A 12,676-nucleotide genomic window follows, 5' to 3' on the forward strand; every position below is an offset into this window, starting at 1 on the left:
GTATACAGTAAGTGCTTCATAAATGCATCATAAAGGAGACACAAGGTATACTTAAGGTCTTCATGTATCATGGTATACAGTATGTGCTTTGTTTAAGTGTATGAGTATGTATACATTTATATAAGTTGTGGTATAAGCAAACAGGTACTATACAACACCTGCCTTTATAAGTTGGAAACTCAGAATGAAGAGACATGTGTGCATAGAATTGCTTAAGTCACAAGTGTTCATTATATAATTTAAAATGGAAAAAATTTAAATAAAGTTTAAAGATGAGGTGTTTCCCGCAAAGCTCACGTGAGACAATACAAGAATGTTTAGAGGTGAAATGATTGAGTTAGAGAGCCTTAACCTAAAAGTGCATTAATCCACTTGAATGGTATTACCTGGGTGGAAACTAGGCAGGCAGGATGTGGTGGGTGAGGTGGTCCCTGGGGGAATGCCTTTGGGGTACATATGCTTTCCCCAGTGAGCAGAGCTCTCTCTCTGCTCCCCGATTGCCAGGTCCTGAACTGCTTTCTTCTCCATATCCCTCCGCCATGATGTTCTGCCTCTCCTTAAGCCTGGAGCAGCGGAGTTCGCCATCTATGGACTGAGACCTCAGAAACAGTGAGTGCCAAATAAAACTTTTCTTCCTCTAAATTTGTTCTTGTCAGGTCTTTTGGTCATGGCAGAAAACAAGCTGATTCAAACAAGAGGGAAACTATTGCTTCAATATAACACCCTGTCCTGAGGGTATGGTCCCAAGACTGCCCATCTATTAATTCATCTGCTCTTCATAATAACCCTTAGGTAGTTTGCTAACCTTCCTTTTTCACAGATTTGGAGATGAGATGTTAAGAAACTTGCCCTACACCACACTGCTAACAAGCCGTGCAGGCAGAATCTATGCTTTTAACCATTGAAGGGGAAAAGTACTCGATTCAGCTTCCCTTGCATCATGGGCATCTCTAGGTCTGCAGGGTTCTGCAGGGTTCATACAGCAGTCAGTAGCCATGTGTGGATTTCTAAATTTAAATTAAAATGAAAGGAAATTAAAAATCCAGTTCCTTAGGCACACTAGCCACATTTAAAGTGTTCTACAGTGCATGTGGACAATGGCTGCCATATAGGACAGTACTGACATCGAACATTTCTGCTGTCACAGAAAGTGCTATTAGCCAGTGCTGTTCTGGATGAATCTAGAAAATATTAGCCAAACAAAAGACTCAAATTCAATATATACTGCATGGATTTTTTTTAATTAAATACCACCTCAGTGTTATTTGCACCTAGTACACATTTTTCTTTTTAAAAAATAAGACATGCTATATTAGCCATGAAGTTAACAAAATATAAGCATCCACATAGAATATGTCCTAAAGTGACTTCACTCACACAGCTTCTCAGGGAAACATACAAGCGACTTTCTTTTGCCTACCAGCCAGTGTGGGGTGGAACCTAGGAACTCACAGGCTGCTGGGTGGGGCTCCCCGTACCACCCTGATAGATGCCGATGCCCCATCTGCACAGCACCCTGGAGCTGGCTGGTTCCTACTAGAAACACAATGGAGATGCTGGCCCTCCCTTCCCTGCCCAGCATTCAATCCCATGCTGCAAAACAGTCTCTGAACTTGTTTAATGTCTAATCAGGGAACCCAGAATCCCAGGCTGTATAACAGGGGGGAGAGGAAGACCAGAGATCAGCGGAAGTTTAAACCCACGTTTGGTGATGTTCCATCAGGTACCTGGCTGCCGGGAGGACGGGGGTGATCAATGAGGCTTGGAGCATCAAGGGCTGGGAACGTCAGAGCTGTGAGTGACAACAGGACTCAGAGCTGGGAGTGGCTCCTACCAGCCAGTGCTGCATCACCATTAGTGGATGGTCCACTTTCACCTATGGACAGCGCCTGGGAGTGGCCAGCCCAGGGCAGATTCGGAACTCTGGACATGAGGGCCCCACTTCGGCTGTCCTTTCCAGCTGCCTGAGATGGTCCTCTGGCTGCGCTCGGGAAACCACCACAGCCTTCTGCTCAGCCTTGAGGGGTGACACCACTGGCTCAGACCTAAGGACAGGGAGCTGCCTAGGCCCTGGTGGCAGTTCCTGGGTGGCACTGTCATTGTCACCCAGGAATGACCCATAGCAGACCTGAAATTAAGGTGCCCATGTATCCACGCATCTCAAGAGAGCTGGCTAGCCCAAGGCCACATGGCTCGTTAACCAAAGTGGGAAGGGACAGGGCTGGAGGGAGGCTGGGAGCACTCAGAAAGCCAAGGCCTGTCACCTGGCTGGGTGCAATGAACAGCTCCCACTGACCTTCCCTACCACTCCGCCCCTCCCTGACCCTAGAAAAACCACCCGGAAACGGGAATATCTGAAGAGCACTGAGACCTGATTCTATTTCCCCTTGGTGTGTCCTTGCAGGCCCAGAGGTTGACCTTGAAAGGTGCCTTCTCAGCCCGTTTCTTCCTCCACACTGAACAAGGCCTCCTGTCCAATCAGAGCTTATCCTGCCGTTCTCGTCCTCAGGAACCATCAATGGCTCCCAGGCCCTCCAGGCTACACTTCCCACTCTTCTGCCGGGTATTCAGGATGCTCAGCCTCCACTGCTGATCTTTCCTGGTTCATCTCCCACCCCTTTTCTTTTTTGCAAATGCTGGCTCTTCTGCTGGAGCAGAGTGTGTGAGACCACCCCACTCTATATGCTCTGCTCAAATCTTAGCTTGGCACCGTCATTGTCACTACTATCTGTTCCTGGGGCCAGAATCACCTCCAATTTTGAAAACCCTTTGGGCTCAGGGCCTGGCCTGTTGCTTTCTGTGGTCTACTTTTGGGGCTGGGAGTGTAGCTCAGGGGTAGAGCACTTGCCTATGGTGTGCAAGGCCTGGGGTTCATCCCCAGCCCCGCAAAAAAGTGTGCACCTCTCACAGCCCTGCAGGAGTCTCCTGCATCCCTGTGTCTCCCCCTGCTGGCTGGAGGATGGGAACTCTGTCCTGCTGTAGCTTCACCCTCTAAATGCTTAACAGCAGTAAATACTTCATAAATATTGTTGAACAGTTTCGATACTCATCCTAAGGGAACAAAAAGCTCTTTGTTGCCTTGGTAGGCGTTTAAGACAATACAGAAATGGTTAAGACACAATACAGAGTGGTTATCATGGACAACAGGAATTGTGAAGTCAGGGAACTAAATCAGCATTAAGCACAATCTATAGAGATAAGTGACCTATCAACACTGGCCTGTTAACACTGTTATCCTGCCTTAGTTAAAGGCTGCCCTGGGAAGCAGCAGCTGATCTAAGTAGTACTCACAGGGTGGGGGAAAGCTACAGATCCTATGGGGCCACTCAACCTGCCACAAGCAGCCCAGAGAGGAAATGGAAGCACAACTCTCACCTTCTAGCAGGGGCCCCTTGGGGCCCTAACAGCTGCCTCTTTCCACTGCAGGCTTTCGAGGGCTGTGATCTCGGGTTACTAGCTATGGTGCCATTTGCTAATGCAGATACTTGGGCCCCACCCCATAGGCCCACCTAAAATGTCTCGTGGCTGGGGTGCAGGAATCTGCATTTTAAATAAACTCCTGAGGGACCCTTATGTTCATTAAAGTTTGCAAACCTTTCTTTCCTTTAAGATGATCAGGTCTGCAGCCAGAGGGAGCAGCAGCCCATCTGTGAGTACAGCTGCTTCTCCCAGGCACAGCGCTGTGGCCGGGGACCCCAGAAGCCTGCACTGATTCCAGGGAAATGACCAGTACCTCACAGGTGGGTGGTGGGTCTCTGAAGGAGAGCACGGAGGGGGCGGCTGCAGGCTGGCTCTGGGCTGAGCGCCTCCAGACTTCCCAGTGGGTGTTGGGAGGGAAAGTAACTCAGATTTCCTGTCGGTCCTGTATAAAGACATCCCCTGGCTCCAAGTCCTCCTATTCTCCTCCTCCTTCTCTAACTCCCCCATTCCTTTGGGGGAAACACGATCATGCAGTTCTCACAGGACCAATACCACATTAGTTTCTAGGGCAGATCCAGCACTGATGACCAGAGGCCGAGGGACACTGCCAAGGCGCCAGTGACCGCGTGTTCTGCTCACAGCAGGCCTGCTATGCCCCTGAACGGAGCCAGTGGATATTGTCAAAAATACGAATTGTGAGTGAGACGGTGGGAGATGAGCCTGCAAGTGGCGGAGGATGAGTTCAGAGGTCCCCAGGGCTTCGCTGGATTTAGGAGTAAGAGCAGAATCTCTGCCTGGAGCGCCCAAGAGCACGGCAACCTTTGGTCACTGCCTGGGGAGGCTCAGTGCCCTCGGGAGGCCAGAAGGCTAAGCCAGGCTGGGCTGAATTCCACGCAGCCCACCTGGAATACTCTTCTCCCCCTCTCCAGCCTCCCCATTTGGAAGTTCAAGATCAAGGTCACAAAGGCTTTCCAAGATCCCCCAAGATCCCCCTTCTATAGAGTTCTCGATCAAAAAAAAAACCAAAAAACAAAAAACGACTTGAAAGGCAAGTTGTAGAAGGAGAGCCACGTCAGCCCGGCGTGGGCGGCCAGGGGGGCGAGCTTCAGTCCGGGAGGCTCACTCCTTCTTGGTGTGCTCCAGCACTCGGTAGGGAACCCCCGGGGTACTTCGGGGGCCGTGTTCCTCTTGCATGACTGGCAGTGTGGCAGGAGCGTAGATCTCGGAAATGCTGTCGTTGCTTTCCAGGGCCCCATAGGAAAAAGAAGCTTTGAGGTCAGGCTGCACCGTCATCCCCTTGTCATGCATGTTTTGCATCCCTGAAATGAAATCCACGCCTCGTTATGCAGAAAGGAGGCCCAAGAGGCTGCGCCTTCCTCCACCTGCCACACTAAGCAGGCGGCCAGGGGCCAGTCATGTGCACGCCCATTTCCTGAATGCTTTAGGTTGAAAAGAGAACACTCAGAAAGGGACAGTTGCTAAGCAACAGAGATAAGTCTTCAGGAAATATGCGCACAGACCAGCCACTGACCAGCCACTGTCTGGAGGAACCACCAATGGACCTAGAATGAGATGGGATGTGTGTTTGGACCCACAGCGGGGTGGAAAGGGCACCATGCTTTGGATGTGGTAGATGCCAACACTCGACTGCTGAATGAACTCAGAAGTCAGCGCGCTTCACTGTACTGTTGAGGGATGAGAGTAACTTAGGCATCATGGACATGGGGGGGCCAGACGCATCATGATGCTTGGAGGGTGTTGATCTTCAACACCAACATCCCCTGTCCAAATGTAGGGTGACGTACGGCCATGCTAGTGCTCTGTGGGCATGTGACGCTGGGTTTCTACTCACATTTGAAGGCAGAGATCTTAATGAATTCCTTTAGCCTTACCCTGTCACTCCTCCAGTTAGGGGGGACCTGGTTACTTTTGAGGGCATCTCTTCTCTTGTCAAGGAATAGACTCTCAGATTCTCCTGTCCCCAGGATGAGTTAGAAGAAGCTGACTGCAAAGTGTCTTCCTGAAGACATCATGGGTAACAGCTGGCATCTGATGGCTTAACGTGCCCCTAAGTAGTAATAGTGCCAATGGTGACAGTGGCCGAGGTCTGAGTGTTCAGATGGTGGCAGACACTGTTCTGAACAGCTGGACGGTTGTTTCTCACACGACCCTCACAGCTGCTGCTGAGGAGAGTGAGGCAGCTGGAGGCTCACTGCCAGAGAACAGCAGCTCTCCAGTGGCAGTGCCAGGCTGTCAATCTAGGGGGCCACACTCTGAAGCCACTCTTAGCTGGAAGGCTGTGTGGTCTCCCCACATATCTGCACTGAATCCCCTAAGGATTCTAGGACAGAGGTAGCTGCTGCCCTCATTTCCTAGATAAGAAAACAGATTCAGTGGCTGGGGTTGTGACTGAGCGGGTAGAACGCTCGCCTTGTACGTGTGGGGCCCTGGGTTCCCTCCTCAGCACCACATAGAAATAAAATAAAGGTACTGTGTTCACCTACAACTAAAAACATATTAAAAAGAAAGAAAACAGACTCATAGAGAAGGAGCAATGTGCCTGGGATCACACAGCCAGCGAGAGATGGGGCTGGACTCTGCTCTTCTCCAGCCTGCAGCTGGCCTGGGAGCACCCAGTCTGTGGAAGGCCCCTTGCCTCCATGTGGCACATGACTCAGCTGATGGTCGGTCATTGGAAGGGCACAGCTGAAGAGTCTGTGGTTTGGATTTGGGTTTGGGTGACTGTTCCTCAGGGAAGAGGAGTGGCTTACAAGGCATTGTTTAGCTTTTGATCTTGACAATGTTCCTCAGGCAAAGAGGACCAGGAACACACCTACAGCTGAGCAGATTCAGGTTTATGGATGCACCCCAGTAACATGCACGCCCTGGGGAGCCAGGGGTGTTTGAGTCACAGGGTGTCAGAAAGGATTCATTCTGGGATTTGGGTGGGGTGGGGGTGGGGTGGGGAGGGGTCGAGGAAGGGAGGCTCTGCTGTGGCTCCAATGGTGTCCAGAGAGCAGGGCTACTTCTCCTGGGATCTTAGTAGGTCTTCTCTAGGAGGGAAGCCTAGGCTGAGGCTGCAGATGTGACTGGCAAGGAGGCAGGAGGGTCTCACCCTAGCCTGTGGGGTGCAGGGTGGGCTGCTGATCTTTTTATACGGTGTGGACAATGTTTATGTTTTGTCTGTGCTCAGACATGACAACAGAGTGGCCCTGTTTGTGTGGTCACCCATGATGGCCAGCGTGGCCTTGTGCTATGGTTTGGATCTGGAATGTCTCCCAACAGCTCATGCATTGAAAGCATATTCCCCAAGGCAGCAAGGTGCAGAGGTGGGCTCTCAGGCAGGACTGGATCCTGAGGGCTCTGACCTCATGAATGGATTAATCCACTGATGGCTGGGAGTTGGGAGCCGGGTGGAGGGAGGTCACTGAGGCTGTGCCCTTCCTCTCCCTCTGCTTCCTGCCTGCAGGAGCTGAGCAGCTTCCCTCCACCATGACATTTCTGCCTTGGACTTGGCCTGTCACAAACTTGACTGGAATCTGTGAGCCAAAATAAATCTTTCCTCCCTCAAATTTTTCTTGTCAGGTATTTTGGTCACACAGTAAGCTTATCTGCTACTGGTGATCTATGACATGGCTTCTGCTCAGCAGGAGGCATCGGAGCCAGCAGAGGACCAGTGGGATCCTGGGGTGGGGGTGGGGGGCTGCTTCTCTCTTCTCAGGTTCATGTAGCGAATTTTTGGAATTTGGAGACCTCTCGAGCAGCAGCTACTGGTCTGCTGTGTGGATAGCAATCCAGGCAGACAACAGGCCAGGTCCTCCTGCTGACCAGGACCAAGGGGCTGGAAGACAGACTGTGGCAGTTTCGTTGTGCCTGTGCTACCAGGTCCAACAAGCGTTTGAGAACTTGCAAAGTTTTTTAAAGCAAAAGGGAAATGAAACAAAATTCAAGCTGGCATCTACCATGTCCCAGACACGGTGCAAGAGGCCCTTCCGTATGACACCACTGCCCCGAAAGGAACCCAGTTTACAAGTGAGGATGAGCAGGTGGCAAAGGTGGGATTTGAATCCAAGTCATCTGCACCACAAGCCCACACTCTTCACAGGACAGAACACGCCTTGAATCAGGAGTGTCCTGACAGCCACCCTGATAGAGTAGGGTCTCCCTTCCTTGACGTCTGACCTCCCCCTGGTCACAGGGTACAAAGAGAAAGTTCAAGAAGCACACCTACAAACAGGCCACAGAATGTTGGAATCTAAGATTACCCGAGGTTACCTTCTATTTTCCACCAAAAATGTCTGTATATATGTATATACAAGTATTTGTATAGATATATACACATACGTAGTTCACAAACACGAACGCACATACACATACACATACACGCACACACGGAGTTGACACCTCACCTATCTGGAATTCAGCTATCCAGCGCCCTCATCTATCCGGAACACAGCCGAGAAACAAGGAAGTAAGCAAAAAAGGCGTCTGAGCAGCCAGATTAGACGTTTCAAGGTCCATGCACCAAAGCCCATGCACTTGACTCCTAGGGGGAGCCTCGGGTCCCCACCTTGGAGCTCACTCCACTTGGTTTTACACGTAACTTGAAGAAGCGGGGTGAAATGGGAAGAGTGACGCGGAGCTGCCGTCCTCAGGCAGGCTGGTCACAGCGAGAATGACAGACAACAGCTGGACAGCACGAGGTGAGGAGGTGATACAGAAAGGACAATCAACTGCTTTCGCTGGGGATGGGTGGTAAGGGAGCACCTCGGTCAGCCCTGAGGACACTCCTGTGTCACAGAATCACCACCCGAAAGCTGCTCTGTGTCATCAGTGCGTCTGCATTTTGTTAATGAAGAATGGAGACTATGTTTTGGAGAGAGAGCTCCACCTTATAAGTTTAAGTTCACGGTCACTGACAACCTACAGAATCCAGGACAGCAACCCTCGCTGGGGCTGGCCCAACACCTGACTCCCCCAGCCCGAATCCCTCTTGGCTGCACAGCACTCTCCGGTTCTCTGCAGGCCCCGCCACTCCCTGCTGTGCAGCGCTGGGCGGATTCAGGATTCACAAGTTTATATTACTGTCCAGGCTTAAAGGCATCTGACCTTGTGCTTCTCAGCTCCCCAGAAAATTAGAACAATCCACTCCCTTGTGGAATCCAGGGAGTGAGGTTATAGGATTTGAATTTCATTCATCCTGTTTTCCTTCCCCTCTCTGATCATTCCATTACAGCAAGATGAATGGATTTTTCCACTTTCAGGCATGAAGCCTAGCGCTGCAGATCATAATTACATTCAGTGTGCATCAGGGTTTTCTCTAAAAGATCCCGAAATAGTCAGGGGAACGGGCAAGATGTACTCTCAAAACCATCCGAGGTGCCTTAGCTGTTGCCTCCTCTTCTGCACAATGAGATTAAAAAAAAAAAAGAAAGAAAGAAAGAAAGAAAGAAAGAAAAAACAGTCACACCGTAAAGGCACAGAACACAGTTCCTGTACCCAGCCCAGAGCTGAGCGCGTCTCTTTTGCAACAGGAAATGGCAGTCATTCTATACAGAGGGCCAGTGGGACACGTGGGGTCTGAACGTTACCTGGCATGGCATCCATGGAAATGTAGGGCTCAAATGGAATGGCCCTCTTCCTGTTCCGTGTGATTAAGAAGACTCCCAGGAACGCAATGAGGCACCTGAGGGAGGGAGATAAGGGACTCTTGCAATCACAGGTGCTAAGGGAAAGGCCCCACAGCCCAGAGAGCGGCCAGGCTGGGGGTGGGGGGGTATGAACACTAGTTGAATAATAACAGCCCAGCAGCCCACGCACCCCACAGGCACCAAGCTGTAATCAGAATAAATTAGACTCTCCTGATTCTTTCACTTCTACTTGGCCAGGAGTCTCAGAACCTTGTCTTTTAAAAACAAATATAAAAACCCCCAAAACCTTAATGGCCTAGATTCCATCACTACAGAAGTACAGAAAAGTAAAAATCTTTAAAAACTGAAAAGGGGGCTTCCTGTGCCCCCCCCCCAGCCCCGCTCTACGCTCCAGGTAGGTGTGCAGTCTTCCCCAGTATTTTTCTATTTTTTCCTGATAGCTTATGTAAACTAGTTTCTAAAAATAGATGTGTAATTTACATGCAATAAAATCCAAGAACCCTAAATGTACATCTGGGTGGCTTTTGCTTCTATCATCGAGTCCCAGGCCCAGACAGAACCATTTCCCCCTCCTTGGAAGCTTTCTGTGCCCCTTCCAGATGCAACAGGAAATGGCAGTCATTCTATACGGAGAGAGCCTGTGCCTGACTTCTCACTATTGACGCCATTTGCCTATTTTCAAATTCTCCTTAGTCAAATCGTACAACCTCTACTTCTTATATCCAATAAATTATTTTTAAGACTCATCTACTTGGCTTGGGGTTGTGGCTCAGGGACAGAGCGCTTGCCTTGAATGTGTGAGGCCCTGGGTTCGATCCTTAGCACCATATAAAAATAAACAAAATAAAGATATTGTGCCCATGTATAATTAAAAGAAAATTAAAGAAAGATTCATCTACTTTATTGCATGTATTAGTAATTCATTAGTTTTAGTTGTGTAGAACCCATCGTCTGAATATTCTATATTTTTTTCTGCTCTCCTGTTGAAAGACATGTAGGATGTTTCTCATTGGAGCTTATTATAGATAAAGCTACTATAAATACTCATATTGGAGACATTTTACCAACATATGCACTCATTTCTTTTGGGTAAAAATCTAGATGTGGAGGGCTGGGGTTGTGGATCAGTGGTAGAGCGCTCAGCTAGCAAGTGCAAAGCCTTGAGTTTGATCCTCAGCACCACACAAAAATAAAGGTATTGTGTCCAATTACTACTACTACTAAAAAAAAAAAAAAAGAGAGAGAGAAAGACATCTAGATGTATGAATTGCTGGAACATGGGGCAGGCCCCACTTTTTAAAAAATGTACCTTTTTTTTTTCATGTAATGCACCCTATAAGGGGTTCTTTGTCAGCACCTACAGGCTGGCCTCAAGTTTTCAAATGGCACCGTAGTGCTTTACTATACAAATACAGCACAACTAATTTACCCTATGTCATCGCTATTTGCTTACCTCTAATTGTTAGCTTATATAATTAATTTAAAAATTAAATACTTCATGTGTCTTTTGTGTTCCCCTTCAAATGTTCTTCCAAGTTAAGTTTTACAAATTGAATGCTACATTAAAAAAGTATGCTTATTTAACATGTTTATTGATGTTGACAATAAACATGGTCTCCCCTGCCACTTACTGTGAGACACAGAAAAGTCTGGTGGTTCATTTTCAAAATCTAGTATTCCTCCTTAATTGGATCCAATTGTAGCCCTTCCCTTTTGCCCACCCTAATTCTAAAATTAGCCAATCGCATTGGATTGTCACCCTGAACTCCTCCAATCAGGGTGAAGGACAGCACTGGCCATGTTCAAGATGTAAGCAGGTGGACTTGCTAGCCAGGTTCGGGAAGCCCCCTCTGCTTGAAGCATAGGTTTGCCTTGCCCACCCCCACCCCACTTCTGAGCCTGTGTTTGATTTTTCGTGGCACCTCCTTATTTCTACTGTAGCCAACAGAATATTATCAATCCTGTTAAGTTTCTGCAAAATGTTGGTCTCTTATGGAACTTTAATGTGTTTCTTAGATGTGGGGTAAGGATGAGAGCCTTTTCATGGGTCAAAAAGGTATTGTTTTAGAAATGACCAAGAGATTAACGCCCCAAAGAGAAGAGAGGAGGAGGAGATATTGAGGAGTAAGATGGAAGGTCCAGACCCACAGCTCCCTGGCTCTGAGGGATCCTGAGACTGAAGCCTGGATGGAGGGTGAGCCTGCCTGGAGCCCAGCCCGCTGCTGTGCCTGGGCCAGCGTGCCTGGGACTCACCCGAGTGCAAACATGCAGATGTGCAGCGCGTCCTCCCCGACGAAGTCCAGGTAAAACACTGCACCTGTGTCAGCCAGGAATAAAAACGTCACCCATCTGTCTGGGATGGGCTAGCTCTCTTCCCTGCAGGGAACAGATGCCTGGAGACAGAGTAGCGACTAAAAGCCACCTAGGGGAACAGATGGTCTCCCTGCAAGCCCCCTCTCATCTTTACCTTTCTTTTTCCTTTTTTGAATGTTTTGAGATAATATCAGACTCTCACAATGGCAGAGTCCCACGTACCTACCCTTCCTCCAGCTTTTGATCATGCCACAATGCATGATCGAAACCAGGACAATGACACTGCCATGATGCTCCTAATGGATGCCACCGACCTTCTTTACCGTTCTCACACACACGCACGCACATAAGGCACGCACGCCTTCGCCCCTCCTCGATGTTGGGCTGGATACACAGACCCTGTGTCTGCATCCTCAGGGCCTCTGGGCCATGGTGGCCAGCGGATGCCCAGCCAACAGCTCCACTATTGCAATGTGGGGATACCGTGCCCACTGTGCTGCCCTGCAGCCTACCTCTGTCTGGCATCGCTGCAACCCCATGGCTTCCTGCTGTATTCCGGGGCTCCTACCCCCTTCTTGACTCATTTCTGACTCGACCACAGCATTTGCTATTGCTTGCAACCTTGACTTGTTTACCATCTTCTTGACCAAGGTTCTCGGTTGGGACTTAGCTGTGGCTGCTCTGGGTGGAGCCGCTCACAGCCCAGGTCCTGGGAGGCTGTGTGCCCTTGTTCCTGCCCCTGAGAATGGATCTGGGTCCAACCTGTCCTAAGTGCAGTGCAGAGCTCGCCGCTGCCCAGCTGGGCCCTCTTCCAGCGGAGGTGCTTGGTCCTTATCAGCTTGTTTACTCTGAGGACTTTTAGTCACCATTGCAATTTAAAAAATAAACAACAAGCTCATTGATATACTTGAAACCTCGCAAGCTGCTTGAGGAAAAAACTGAAAAAAAAATTGGGGGTGGAATGGAAGAAAAGGGGACTCTAATTATAATGACTGCTTTCTGAGCACCTACGATGTTGCATACACTTCAAATACTCACAACCTCTAAAAATGATGTAGAATAGATGTCTGATCACTTGGCTAGTAGGGGCTGGGGTGCTGCAGGTGATGGCCCAGATTGTTGAAGAAACCCTGCCTGGGATCTCCAAGAAGTATGGGGCAGAGGCACTTGGATCATATGTAATGCTATTCTAGGAGCTAAGTGTGATTACTCCCATTTTGGAAACATGGAACTGAGCTCAGAGAGCTTAAGTGACTTTGCGAAGGTCACACAGTGAGCATGTCTGCACTGAG

General features: G+C 49.2%; 1 protein-coding gene across 2 annotated transcripts in view; it reads right to left on the bottom strand.

The window, feature by feature from the left end:
• Positions 1-1,044: 1,044 nt before the first annotated feature.
• Positions 1,045-12,676, bottom strand: part of NIPAL3 (NIPA like domain containing 3) — a 43,427-nt gene continuing 31,795 nt past the window's right edge. Inside the window, exons 10-12 of one of the 2 annotated variants that reach the window (XM_081308446.1) lie at positions 11,325-11,388; positions 9,012-9,106; positions 1,045-4,739 (exon numbers count right to left, since the gene is read on the bottom strand). In XM_081308446.1, the coding sequence (XP_081164572.1) occupies positions 4,540-4,739; positions 9,012-9,106; positions 11,325-11,388 (359 nt within the window). In that variant the 3' untranslated portion in view covers positions 1,045-4,539. Of the gene's footprint in view, positions 4,740-8,725; positions 8,824-9,011; positions 9,107-11,324; positions 11,389-12,676 lie in introns of those variants that run through there. The other variant, XM_081308447.1, reaches the window with a different exon arrangement.

Source organism: Spermophilus citellus, assembly GCF_964194105.1.
Source record: "Spermophilus citellus genome assembly, chromosome: 9".
In the NCBI taxonomy this organism is placed as follows: Eukaryota; Metazoa; Chordata; class Mammalia; order Rodentia; family Sciuridae; genus Spermophilus; species Spermophilus citellus.